The 14438-nt window shown below is 41.7% G+C and overlaps 1 protein-coding gene across 2 annotated transcripts in view; it reads right to left on the reverse strand.

Moving 5' to 3' along the window:
• The window catches only part of ZDHHC9 (zDHHC palmitoyltransferase 9), a 38713-nt gene that overhangs the window by 10364 nt on the left and 13911 nt on the right, over window positions 1-14438 (reverse strand). For both annotated transcript variants that reach the window (XM_031005759.2, XM_055376245.2), the window contains exons 4-5: window positions 13392-13552; window positions 8083-8241 (exon numbers count right to left, since the gene is read on the reverse strand). In XM_031005759.2, the coding sequence (XP_030861619.1) occupies window positions 8083-8241; window positions 13392-13552 (320 nt within the window). The remainder of the gene's footprint in view (window positions 1-8082; window positions 8242-13391; window positions 13553-14438) is intronic.

Here is a 14438-nt window from a genome sequence, read left to right on the forward strand (position 1 = left end):
TTGCATGCCTGTATCAAAACTTCTCATGTACACCATAAATATATATACCTACTATATATCAACAAAAAATTAAAAATTTAAAAAATATTTTGTGTATATTAAAATTACCATAAAGAAGACTAAAGAAAAAAAAACAATGGCAATCTATGTAAAGTTGTACCTGACTATATGAAAAGTTCTTAGAAATCAATAGGAAAATACAAATACTTCATCAAGAAAATAATAGTCAAAAGTTACTTGAAATTTGCTAAGAGAGTAATCTTAAGTGTCCTCACCACACACACACATGCACACACAATGGTAACTATGTGTGGTGATGAATATGTTCATTTGATCGTGGTAAGCATTACAGGCAGACACCAAAATCCACCCATACTCAAGTCATTCAGCAGCCCTGCAGAACCCACGGATAAGAAAAGTTGCCCCTCATGTACACAGGTTTTGCATCTTGTGAATACTGTACATTTGAACCTTGAACAACTCAGGTTAGAACTGCGTGTGTCCACTTGTACATGGATTTGTTTCAATAAATACAGTTGGCCCTCCGTATCAACAGGTTCTGCAACCACAACTAAACCTAGATCAAAAATACGGTATTCACAAAATATGAAACTCCTGGAGATGGATACAGAGGGATGACTTCATATCCATGGGTTCCACAGGGCCACTGCAGGACTTGAGAATGCATGGGGTTTGGTATTCAAGGGCAATCCCTGAAACCAATCCCCCAAGGATACTTAGGGACGACTGTATTTTGGATCCGCGTTTGGTTGCAGATGAGGAACACACTGATACTGTATTTATTGGAAAAAAAAAACCCTCATTATTAAGTGGGCCCATGCAGTTCAAAACTGTATTGTTCACGAGTCGACTGTACATAAAACAAAAACAAAAAACAAACAAAAAGGAAACAGGGCAAAAACTAATAAATACCATAAAACCTATATTTAATATTTTTCCTAGTCACCAATAATTCAGTGTAATACTAGTAAAATAATAGCATATTTTATGCCTATCAAAATAAGAATATAAATAATAAAATCCAGTGCTAGTGAGAATAGGGTAAAATGGACACTCTAACATACTGCTTGTGGGAGCATAAAATGAAAGAACCTTTCCAGAAAGCAATTTGGCAGTACGTATCAAGAGCCTTCATAAAGCTTGTACCCGTTTGGCAGAATAAGTCCATTTTCAGCAATTTCTCATAAGAAAATAGAAATGTACACAGAAATTATAAGTTCAAATTTTTATTTTTATTTATTTATTTATTTTTGAGACACAGTTTCACACTTGTCACCCAGGCTGGAGTGCAATGGTGCGATCTCGGCTCACTGCAACCTCCACCTCCCAGGTTCAAGCCTCATCAGCCGCCCGAGTAGCTGGGATTACAGGCATCCGCCACCACGCCCAGCTAATTTTTGTATTTTTAGCAGAGACGGGGTTTTGCCATGTTAGCCAGGCTGGTCTCAAACTCCTGACCTCAGGTGAAATGCCCGCCTCAGCCTCCCAAAGTACTGGGATTACAGGCATGAGCCACTGCGCCCGGCCGAAGTTCAAACTTTTAAATTAAATTTTGTATTGTTTGGAAGGCCCAGGCAGGGGAATCACGAGGTCAGGAGTTTGAGACCAGCCTGGCCAACATGGTGAAACCCCATCTCTACCAAAAAATGCAAAAATTTATGGGTCGTGGTGGTGCACACCTGTAATCCCAGCCAATCACGAGGCTGAGGTGGGGGGATCACTTGAGCTCGGGAGGCGGTGGTTGCAGTGAGCTGAGATCACACCACTGCACTCCAGCCTGGGTGACAGAGTGAGACCCTGTCTTAAAAAAAAAAAAATCTATTATGGTAAAATATACATAACATACAATTTGCCATTTTAACATTTTAAGCGTGCAATTCAGTGGCATTAATTACATTCATAATGTTGTGGAACCATCACCATTATCTATTTCCAAAACCCTTTCATTACTCCAAACAGAAACTCTGCACCCATTAAGCAGTAACTCTCCATTTCCCCCTTCCCCATCCCCTAGCAATCTCTAATCTTCTGTCTCTATGAATTTGCCCATTCTAGATATCTCATATAAGCGGAATCACACAATATTTGTCTTTTTGTGTCTTTTTTTTTTCACATAGCATGTTTTCAAGGTTCATCCACATTGTATCAGTACTGTATTCCTTTTTATGACTGGATAATATTCCACCGTATGTACATACCACATTTTGTTTAGCCATTCATCTGTTGATAGACACTTGGGTTGGTTACACCTTTTGGCTACTGTGAATAATGATGCTACGAACACTGGCGTACAAGTAGGTTTTGAGTCCTTGTTGTCAATTCTTTTGGCTATTGTTATGGAATGAACTGTACCCCCACTCCCCAGTTCCATATGTTGAAGCCCTAACCCCCAATGTAGCTGCACTTGGAGGCAGAACCTTTAAGGAGGTAGCTAAAGTTAAATGAGGTCATCTGGATGGGGCCCTAATCCAATGGGACTGGTGTCCTTGTAAGGAGAGGATGAGACACCAGTAGTGTGTGAGCACAGAGAAAAGGTCACTTGAGGACACAGCAAGAAGGCAGCCATCTGCAAGCCAGGGGGAGAGGCCTCACCAGAAACCATCCCTTCTCGCACCTCTATCTTGGACTTCCAGCCTCCAGAATTGTGAGAGAAAAATTCCCATTGTTTGAGCCAGCCAGTCTGAGGTATTTTGTTATGGTAACCCAAGCAGACTAATATAGGTATACACCCAGGAGTGGAATTGCTGGGTCATGTGGTAATTCTATGTTTAACTTTTTGAGGAACCACCAAACTTTTCCACAGCAGCTGCATGATTTTACATTCTCACCAGAAATGTATGAAGGTTCCAGTTGTTCCACATCCTTAAGTTTAATAATTATGATTGCAGTGTTATAACAATGAATAAAATAGAAGAATGAATAATGTCTAATGACAGAAGACTGCCTGAATAAACTTGAATAGAACCATATGATGGATTATGCAGTCATTAAAATAATATATTAAAGAAACATTTATTAAAGATGTAGAAAAACGCTCAGGATAGAATGTTAAATGACAAAAGCAGGATTAAAAACTCTATCATGTTACAGTCCAATTTTGCAGAAACACTAGTAGGAAATATAGCAAAATGGAGAGTGAATTTAGGATTAAGTTTTATTTATACTTTCTGCACTTCCCATATTTTCCACAATGAACATGTGTTATTTTGATGAATAAAAGACTACAAAAGAATAAAATACATCAATTTGGGCGAGGCGTGGTGGCTCACACCAGTAATCCCAGCACTTTGGGAGGCCGAGGCGGGCGGATCACAAGGTCAGGAGATAGAGACCATCTTGGCTAACACGGTGAAATCACGTCTCTACTAAAAATACAAAAAAATTAGCCGGGCGTGGTGGTGGGAGCCTGTAGTCCCAGCTACTCGGGAGGCTGAGGCAGAAGAATGGCGTGAACCCGGGAGGCGGAGCTTGCAGTGAGCCGAGATCACGCCACTGCACTCCAGACTGGGAGAGAGAGACAGCCTCCGTCTCAAAAAAAAAAGAATAAAATATATCAATTTGAAAGAAAAGTGAGCTGTGTACTGGTCAAAAAATAAGGCTGTAAAAATGGTCTATCTCCTGCTGAGGAAGCTACATCTTTTCAGGAAAGGGAAGAAAGGTATAGAGAAGAATGGTTATATATATATATATATATATATATATATTTTTTTTTTTTTACAGTATTTTAAATCACATCTTTTCTGATAATACAAGTAATACATGCTCATTGTAGAAAACTTGAAAAAAATAAAAAGAAAAATGAAGAAATCACAGTAGTGGAGGATGGCATATGAAAAAATGAAGGAAACAAAATCACTCATAATCCCACAACCTATAGATAATAAACTATAAAAATTGTGGCATATTTCCTGTATTTCCTTGCATATTTCTTTATACATCATTAGATTTTTTTAAAATAGGTAACTGACTTCACACTGTAAATGTAGCCTATCTCCCATTTTGTCATTTAGCTTTCTGGTATGAACTCTTTCCATCAGTCTAATGTACGAATGTCCTATTATTTATTTATTTATTTATTTATTTATTTATTTACAGAGTCTTACTCTGTCGCCCAGGCTGGAGTGCAGTGGCACAATCTCGGTTCAATGCAGCCTCCACCTCATGGGTTTTTGATTCTCATGCCTCAGCCGGGGTCTCAGCTGGGATTACAGGCACATGTCACCACGTCCAGCTAATTTTTGTATGTTTTAGTAGAGACGAGGTTTCACCATGCTGCTCAGGCCGGTCTCAAACTTCTGGCCTCAAGTGATCTGCCCACCTCGGCCTCCCAAAGTGCTGGGATTACAGGAGTGAGCCACCACGCCCGGCTCTATAATTTATCTGGCTACTCATCTATTGGTAGACAATTAGGTTCTTTTCAACTTTTAATTGTCATAATAATCCTGAGTTAAACATTTCCACCCTGAAATATTTCCCACATCTCTGATTTCTTGGGACAGACTCCCTAGAAAGTGAACCACTGGCACCAAAAGGTATAGATGTTTTAAGGCTTTCGATTAATCTTATTAGATTGCCTTCCAAAAAGTTGGTTCCAATTTACACTCTTACTAGTGGAAGAATAAACATCAGGTTTTCCTTGCTAATTTTCTAGATTTAAAAAAGCATATTGGGCTGGGGGTATTGGCTCACACCTGTAATCACAACACTTTGGGAGGCTGCAGCAGGTGGGTTGCTTGAGCCCAGGAGTTTGAGACCAGCCTGGGCAACATGGGGAAAACCCATCTCTACAAAAAATACAAAACAAAAAAAAAAAAAAAAAAGCCAGGCATGGTAGTGCATGCCTGTAGTCTCAGCAACTTGGGAGGCTGAGGTGGGAGGATCACCTGAACCCAGGAGGTTGAGTCTGCAGTGAGCTGTGATCGTGCCACTGCCCTCCAGCCTGGGAAAAAGAGTGAGATCCTATCTCAAAACAAAAGCATCCTGAAATCATTTATTTGACTATTAGTCATGATAACTAGCCAATTATATTGTTATGAACTGTTTATATTTCTCCTGGAATGTCAGTGCTTTTTTAAAAAATTGATTTGTATGAGTTCCTTATAGTTAAGAATATTAATAAGGAAAGGAAATACTACCTCACATCAGACCTTTTTATTTTACTTAAGTTCTGGGGTACATGTGCAGGATGTGCAGGTTTGTTACATAGGTAAATGTGTGCCATGGTGGTTTGCTGCACCTATAAAGCCATCACCTAGGTATTAAGCCCAGCATGCATTAGCTATTTTTCCTAATGCTCTCCCTCCCTTCCCCACCCCTCAACATGCCCCGGTGTGTGTTGTTCCCCTCCCTGTGTCCATGTGTTCTCATTGTTCTCGAAAGAAGACATTCATGCAGCCAACAAATATATGAAAAAATGCTCAACATCACTGATCATTAGAGAAATGCAAATCAAAAACCACACTGAGATACCATCTCATGCCAGTCAGAATGGCGATTATTAAAAAGTCAAAAAACAACAGATGCTGGCAAGGTTGCGGGAAAATAGGAACGCTATTGTTGTTGGGAATGTAAATTAGTTCAACCATTGTGGAAGATGTGGCAATTCCTCAAAGATCTAGAACCAGAAATACCATTTGACCCAGCAATCCCATTACTGGGTATAGACCTTCTTCTTTTTTTTTTTTTTTTGAGATGGAGTCTTGCTCTGTCGCCCAGGCTGGAGTGCAGTGGCGCGATCTTGGCTCACTACAACCTCCGCCTCCCAGGTTCACGCCAGTCTCCTGCCTTAGCCTCCCAAGTAGCTGGGACTACAGGCGCCCACCACCACGCCCGGCTAATTTTTTGTATTTTTAGTAGAGACGGGGTTTCACCGTGTTAGCCAGAATGGTCTTGATCTCCTGACCTCGTGATCCTCCCGCCTTGGCCTCCCAAAGTGCTGGGATTACAGGTGTGAGCCACCGCGCCCGGCCAGACCTTCTTTAAATATCAAGTTTCCTGCTTCATTTAAAATGGGTTTCGACAGCCGGGTGCGGTGGCTCATGCCTGTAATCTCAGCACTTTGGGAGGCCTAGGTGGGTGGATCACAAGGTCAGGAGTTCCAGACCAGCCTGACCAACATGGTGAAACTCCATCTCTACTAAAAATACAAAAATTAGCTGGGCGTGGTGGTGTGCGCCTGTAATACCAGCTACTCAGGAGGCTGAGGCAGGAGAATCGCTTGAACCCGGGAGGTGGAGGTTGCAGTGGATCATGCCACTGCACTCCAGCCTGGGCAACACAGTGAGATGGACTCCATCTCAAAAAATAAATAAATAAAATGGGCTCTGACAATAGATGCTGATGAGGCTGTGGAGAAATAGGAACACTTTTACACTGTTGGTGGGAGTGTAAATTAGTTCAACCACTGTGGAAGACAGTGTGGCGATTCCTCAAGGATCCAGTACCAGAAATACCATTTGACCCAGCAATCCCATTACTGGGTATATACCCAAAGCATTATAAATCATTCTACCATAAAGACACATGCACACGTATGTTTATTGCAGCACTATTTACAATACCAAAGACTTGGAACCAACCCAAATGCTCATCAATGATAGACCGGATAAAGAAAATGTGGCACATATACACCATGGAATACTATGCACCCATAAAAAAGGATGGGTTCATGTCCTTTGTAGGGACATGGATGAAGCTGGAAGCCATCATTCTCAGCAAACTAACACAGGAACAGAAAACCAAACACCGCATGTTCTCACTCATAAGTGGGAGTTGAACAATGAGAACACATGGACACAGGGAGGGGAACAACACATACTGGGGTCTGTCGGGGGGTGGGGGGCAAGAGGAGGGAGAGCATTAGGACAAATACCTAATGCATGCAGGGCTTAAAACCTAGATGACAGGTTGATAGGTGCAGCAAACCACCATGGCACATGTATACCTATGTAACAAACCTGCACATTCTGCACACGTATCCCAGAACTTAAAGTAAAATAAAAAATAATAATAATAATAATAAAATGGGTTTTGATTTATAAAAATCTTATATACATATAGTAGCTTTTTAGTATACATGCTGCCGAAGAGAGCACCATATAGCTTTTACCATATAAAGCAATATATATCTCCCAACCTTTGCCTAAAGAAATGGCTAGTAAGAGGAAAGCAATGCCCTCAGGATGCCACATGGTATACAGAAAAAACATTATCCAATCATGGGAACTCAAGAAAAAGTAATTTTAAAAAGAACGTTAGAAGTATGCCTAGTGATGATATAAGCAATTTCACATATAGGCCTATCAACAGGAATCTTTATGGCCCATTTCTCATCTTGGCCAGGGTTTAGCACACAGTAGGCAGTGATTACAACAAAGCCACATATATGTGGATGGAAGCACAGACCACTGTATTAGACACACATATACCTGACCCTCTTGCAGCAGCAGCAAAGAGAAGAAATAAGCAGTTTGGAATCAGACCTGCTCTAGCTTAATCTCATACTAATTATGTGAACTTACATACTGGTGCTTCACCTATTTCCTCATCCGTAAAATGGGGATAATACCAATCTCATGGGGCTGTTACAAGTCTTAAATGAGAGAAAGGTAAATCACTTAGCACAGTGCCCAATATGTAGTAGAAACTCAATAAATGCTAGCAACTTTCCTCTTCTTGGGTTGCGTCTTAGACAGACCTTCCTTCCTCAGTGCTGCCCTCCAGTGGACTAGGTGTCTCCTCCCACTATGTAAGGTGGGTCCCACATGAAAATCCAGTACAGGAAAATCTAAATTTCAAAAATAGGTAAAGTTTATTTTTCCCATTTACTAAAGAGGTTTTTGTAAAGTTTAGGCTAGAGGATATTTAAATTTTGATTTGATCTACACAAGTACAGCTGATTTGCAGTTTTTCAGGAGCTTGTCGCCTATCTAAATTTCCTATCTAAATCTAGCTCATTTCTCATCTAAATCTATCTTCCCTCCTCCCAAAATTGGTGACCACCCTGACTTTCTAGTTCAACTCAGCCTTTTCCCTAGGCAATGTCCCCGTAGTTTTACTCACCCACACAGTTGTCACAGATGCTGCAATGGGAGGCCCGGGGAGGCCGGAAGATCTTGCATGTGTAACAGTATTTCAGTTTCACAATCTGGTTGTTTATCTGGAAATTCTTGATACGAGGCGGTGGTCGCTGGCCCTGGGGCACCGCACCATTGGTAGCTTCTGTAAATCAATAAAGACAGTTAATATCACAGCTAGCCATTACTTGAGCCCAAAAGTCTCACCACCTCTCCAAAACCAATGGGGGCATTCAAGGTTCCCTAAGCCCCCTGTCTTTTATAGACTAGACACTCAACATCACAGAATATGCCCATAAAACTCCACTAAGTGCATGCAGTTCTGTTGTATACATAAGAAAAAGTGTTTCTTCGAGGCTTTTTTTTCTAATTACAAAGAAAAACATTCATTTAAAAAAATAGCTAAAAACACATTAAATGAAAACATCCAATTTCACTAATAATCAGAGAAATAAAAATTAAAGCACAAAGATACCATTTTTACCTATCATATTAAAAAACATTACAAAGAATAAAAATACCCCATGTTAGCAAGGGTGGGGAAAGGTCATTCTTAGATCTTATCAGTGAGCAATATGGCAGCTGCTACTAAACTTTTTTTTTCTTTTAAGATGAAGTCTTGCTCTGTTGCCCAGGCTGGAGTGCAGTGGTGGGATCTCAGTCTTGGCTCACTGCAACTTCTGCCTCCTGGGTTCAAGTGATTCTCCTGTCTCAGCCTCCTGAGTAGCTGGGATTACAGGGGCCCACCACCATGCCTGGCTGATTTTTGTATTTTTAATAGAGATGGGGTTTTATCATGTTTGTCAGGCTGGTCTCAAACTCCAGACCTCAAGTGATCCGCCCGCCTCAGCCTCCCAAAGTGCTGGGATTACAGGTGTGAGCCACCGTGCCCAGCCAGCTACCAAAGTTTTAAACATGTATATTCATTTACTGATCAAGTCTACTTCTAGAAACTTATCAAAATTATAATGAGATATACGAAAGATGTTTATATAAGGATATTTGTCACAGAGTTCCTTTTAATAGTGAAAAACTAAAAATAACTTCAATGTCACAATAGAAGGTTGGTTAAGTAAATTATGTTATGTGCATAGAATGGAATATTATGCAGCCGTTAAAAATGACATAGACGAAAGAATGGTGAAAACAGGAAAATACAATATATGGCAAAATGAAAATGTATGTTAAAAAGCAATACGCATAAAACAATACTATCTTGCAAACATAAAATATACACATGTGAAAAGAAAAGACTGGTAACACAAAAACAGTTACTGAAATAAAAGTAATGCTTGCTTATTGTAAAAATTTTGGAAAAAAACAGAATAGGGCCAGGCATGGTGGCTCACGCCTGTAATCCCAGCACTTTGGGAGGCTGAGGCAGGCGGGGCACCTGAGATCAGGAGTTCGAGACCAGTCTGGCCAACATGGCAAAACCCCGTGTCTACTAAAAATACAAAAATTAGCCAAGCATGGTGGCACACATCTGTAATCCCAGTTACTCTGGAGGCTGAGGCAGGAGAATCGCTTGAACCTGGGAGGCAGCCTGGGTGACAGAGCGAGCAAGACTCCAACTCAAAAAAAAATTTTTTTTTGGAAAAAAACAGAAAGTATAAATAAGAAAACATAAAAATCACTGACACTCTCTCAGCTCAGAGATATTTATATTTTTTGGCATATTTCCTTCTAATCTTCTATTAACAGGTAAACGTTCATAATTTTTAAAAAATTGAGATCATATTATAAATGCAGATTTGTACCATGAAGTATTTACTTAATATTATATGCTGTGAACATTTTCTCATTGTTAATTTTTTTCTAAAACATAACTACTGGTAATATTCCATCAGATACGTGTACTATGATTTATTTAAATATTCCACATTGTTGGGATTTTTTACTATTTAGGTGATGTTACATGTAAAAATTTAAAACATTACAGAGAAAAGCTTAAATCTCCTTCGATCACCACCTCAATCCTAGTCCCCTCCTCCCTTCCAAGAACATACTCATGTGTTAAAATTAATTTCTAAAACAGAAAGAATAAAGAAAAGAATGGTGAAGTATAAGCAGTAATACATGAAGTTGCCGGCATTAAAATAGCTACTCATATTTAAAAGAAAAGAAAAAATGATGCACCAAAAATCCTTCTACAGTAATTTGTAAAAATCTGTTTATCTCCTTTAGCTAAACCCTCAGAGAAGTAGAACTACTGGGTCAAAGGGTATGACCCTTTAAAGTCCATATTACTTGTTGCCAAACTGCTTCCCAGACAGACCGTATGAATTTGCATGCCTGCCCATCCGCAGCATATGAGAGTGCCTGTCTCATTGCACTCTCACCATGCAGTATAATTCTAAAAAGAGAATATTTTTCAATTCACTTTGATTTTTAAAATATCTGCCATATGGAACATTTTTCCTTTTTTTGTGGAGTGGGGTAGATGCTGTGAAATCGAACAATAACAATGTGTCACAAGTCTTAAAAGGATGAGGACAGCTATTCATTAGAGGATAAGTACCAGCATGCCACCTTAATATTCTATGCATATGCTTTCCATGAGGGCACCTGGGAGACAGGGTTCATGGTTCACCTTTCTCAGGAGGCCGTATCAGGCAAGGGCATCACATGACTTCCTCTCTCCCCATCCCCCACCCACAGCATACCCAGTACAGGACTGAATATAAGATGACAAAAACTTGCTAACATAAACATACATATGAACTGAAAAATGTACTCTTCTAGTGAGAGAAACATGCTAAATGCAGAGGCCGCAATGTGACTGCTTGAGTCTGAGCCCCAGGCCCAGTGATCAGGCAGAAAAGAGCTAACTTTGTTAACAACCTGCTGTGAGAGGCAGGAGACAAGTCAAGGTACTGCCTTGACCCTCAGTTTCTCCATATGTGAATGGGAAGGGAACTGGAAAAGAATAATCCAGATGGAGAAAAAACAGCACTCACAACTCTTCCTCACCATCTTGCTCCTAACTACTCCTAGTTCTATCGGGTCTCCCCAGAACTCCAGCTGTGCCAGCACACGTCGCCTCTGCTCTCTTCCCACTATCCCCACCCTCACCCCACCCCCAAATAGTTATAGCTCACATGTGTACAAACCCATTTCTCCTTAGCTCAACTAAAACAGGCTGGAATTTTTCAAAATGAAATCCATTAAGAAGCCTAAGGGAAAACACAGCTAAAATAAACAAAAGAAATACATGGGCCGGGCGCAGTGGCTCACGCCTGTAATCCCAGAACTTTGGAAGGCCAAGGTGAGAGGATAACTTGAGGTCGGGAGTTCAAGACTGGCCTGGCCAATATGGTGAAACACCGTCTCTACTAAAAATACAAAAATTAGCTGGGAGTGGTGGCGGGTGCCCATAATCCCAGCTACTCTGGAGGCTGAGGCACGAGAATCACTTGAACCTGGGAGGTGGGGGTTGCAGTGAGCTGAGATCACACCACTGCACTCCAGCGTGGGGGACAGAGTGAAACTGTGAAAAATAAAAAAGAAGAAAGGAAGGAAAAATAAAAAAGAAGAAAGGGAGGAAAGGAAGGAAAAAGGAAAGAAGGAAGGAAGGAAGGGAGGGAGGGAGGGAGGGAGGGACGGAGGGAGGGAAGGAGGGAGGGAGGGAGGGGAAAAAAAAGAAAAAAGAAATACATGGAAGCCTTCAAAGCACCGTCAAAGAACTAAAGGCTAGCCACAGATTGGTGCTCTACTGGCACAGCTTCTTAGTCTTACGAGTCCTGGGTCCCTTTTTCTTACTCTGTCTAGCTTGGATGCTGACTCAAGCTACCTGGGTACCAAACCTGAGAACCATTTAGGTAGGCACTGCTGTTGATCTGGTGGGCTCCCACTCCCTCCTAGTACTTGCATCATAGTCTTCTTTCTCACTGTGAGATCCCAGGATATCTCCTCCTCTGGCCCTGGGATGGTTCTGCTTCAATTCATGAAGCCACCCTGGCTCCTAGATAATGTAGCACTTCATCTCTGTACCAAAGATCCTTATCCTGAGCTGCAGTCTGCACTCTACTGAGCCTGCAATTGCTTCTTTTACCCCTCTTAGAATTCTCAGTGGTTCCTGGCACCACAGCTGCCCCCTTTCACATTGCATGTTCCCCTAAAGCAGCGTTTTTTGTTTGTTTTGGTTTGTTTTTTTGAGATGGAGTCTCGCTCTGTTGCCCAGGCTGGAGTGCAGTGGCACAATCTAGACTCACTGCAACCTCCGCCTCCCAGGTTCAAATGATTCTCGTGCCTCAGCCTCCCGAGTAGCTGGGATTACAGGCACATGCCACCACGCCCGGCTAATTTTTGTATTTTAAGTAGAGACAGGGCTTCACCATGTTGGCCAGGCTAGTCTTGAACTGCTGACCTCAAGTGATCTGCCCGCCTCAGCCTCCCCAAGTGCTGGGATTACAGGCGTGAGCCACAGCACCCGGCCTAAAGCAGGAATTCTTGGTTGGGGGGAACATGAATGAACTTCAGAAGATCTATGAATCCCCGAAATTACATACAAAATTGTGTACATGTACATGCATATAAGAGCATTTTTATGGGGAGAAGGTTTACAGCTTTCATCAAAAAACCAAAAAGTGGCTCTTGAGCCACTTGCTCGAGCCCCCTCCCACTCTGTGGAGTGTACTTTTGTTTCAATAAATTTGTGCTGGCCAGGTGTGGTGGCTCACGCCTGTAATCCCAGCAATTTGGGAGATCAAGGCGGGCGGATCACAAGGTCAGGAGATCGAGACCATCCTGGCCAACATGGTGAAATCCCCGTCTCTACTAAAAATACAAAAATTAGCTGGGTGTGGTGGCGTGTGACTGTAATCCCAGCTACTCGGGAGGCTAAGGCAGGAGAATCACTTAAACCTGGGAGTCAGAGGTTGCAGTGAGCCAAGATCACGCCACTGCACTTCAGCCTGGTAACAGAGCGAGGCTCTGTCTCTAAATAAATAAATAAATAATAAATCTGTGCTTTCATTGCTTCAGAAAAAATGTGTTGGTGACCACCTCCCCCAAAAAAGTAAAAAACCATCCTCCTGGGAACAATACAGCAGGACCTTGGTAACAAATCCTTCCTGAAATGTGACCAAATGCAGTGAAGGACAAAGTCTATGACTTTAGACTGTTGCTAGACCTGCATTACTAAATTCACAGGGTAGTCATGATCTCAGATTCAGGATCTGAGAGAAAAGGCTAGAAGTGATTATTAATCCGCAACTACTATTATGATTCCATTCTCTTACTGATTAGGGCCACCCACTACACAGCAGCTTGCCAGCTGGTTGGAAGACTCACCTATCTCCATTTCTATGAAAGCTGCTTCATCTGGTAGCGCCCGAGGAATCACTCCAGGGTCACTGAAGCTGGTCCTCAACAGTGTAGCCATGGAGAAAAGGAAGAGCATGGCAGCAAACACAGGGATGGCAGGAGACAGCTGAACAGCCAGGTAGCGGCACCTGAAGAAAGCAGACAATTCAGCATTTAATGATACCTACCCTATATTGATCTCCAATTGCTACCAGTATGTCAACCTGGCCCCCACAACAGAATCAGCAGCACCTCAAGGGCAGGGACCATGTTTCTTCTCTTGAATTACCCAAAACCCCTAACATATGGCTTTACCCATAGTAGGAGCTCAACAAATAATTGACTGCTGCCACCTATAACATACAGAAGACACGCTTGAGGACACTCTCTTACCCCCAAGTCCAGTCTATCCTATCAACCCACTGGGAGCTACATTTCCTCTACCTCAGGAAAGGTTCACACCTGCTAAGAATAGGGAAGCAACTGAACCTGGATTTCTAAGCAACACAGGTTGATCTCACTCTGGGATGTCCAGGGCTTCTCATAACCACTGATCTGGCATTCAAGCTGAGCTTGATGAAGAGGGAGAAAAGATGAGGACCAACCAGAAAGCAGGTTCACAGTGTCAGACAGAGAGTATCTCAGCATGCTTCAAGACCAGTGAAAACCTTCAGGGCTGTTGACTGACTCTGCAACATCCATTCCTCTGGTCTCCTCAATTAGCTCAGCTAATAAGTGACTAATGACCATCAGCAAGAAAATATGAAAATCGTTTATCCTTAGTACCCCTTCCCAACATCATGTTCACTCCCCTCTTTCCTCATAATGCATCTGGCAAGCTATTTCTCTTCCTCTCTGAATATCCCAACTCTATTCATCTTTCAGGTGCCAGAGACATCAATATCATTGTCATCATTGCAACTATAATTTATTGAGGGCTCTCCATAAGACAGGCACTGCACTAAGCTCTTCATCTACATTATCCCATCCAATTCTCACACTAAATCTATGAAATAGATCCTACTATACCCACTT

The sequence above is a fragment of the Gorilla gorilla genome, chromosome X (genome assembly GCF_029281585.2).
Source record: "Gorilla gorilla gorilla isolate KB3781 chromosome X, NHGRI_mGorGor1-v2.1_pri, whole genome shotgun sequence".
In the NCBI taxonomy this organism is placed as follows: domain Eukaryota; kingdom Metazoa; phylum Chordata; class Mammalia; order Primates; family Hominidae; genus Gorilla; species Gorilla gorilla.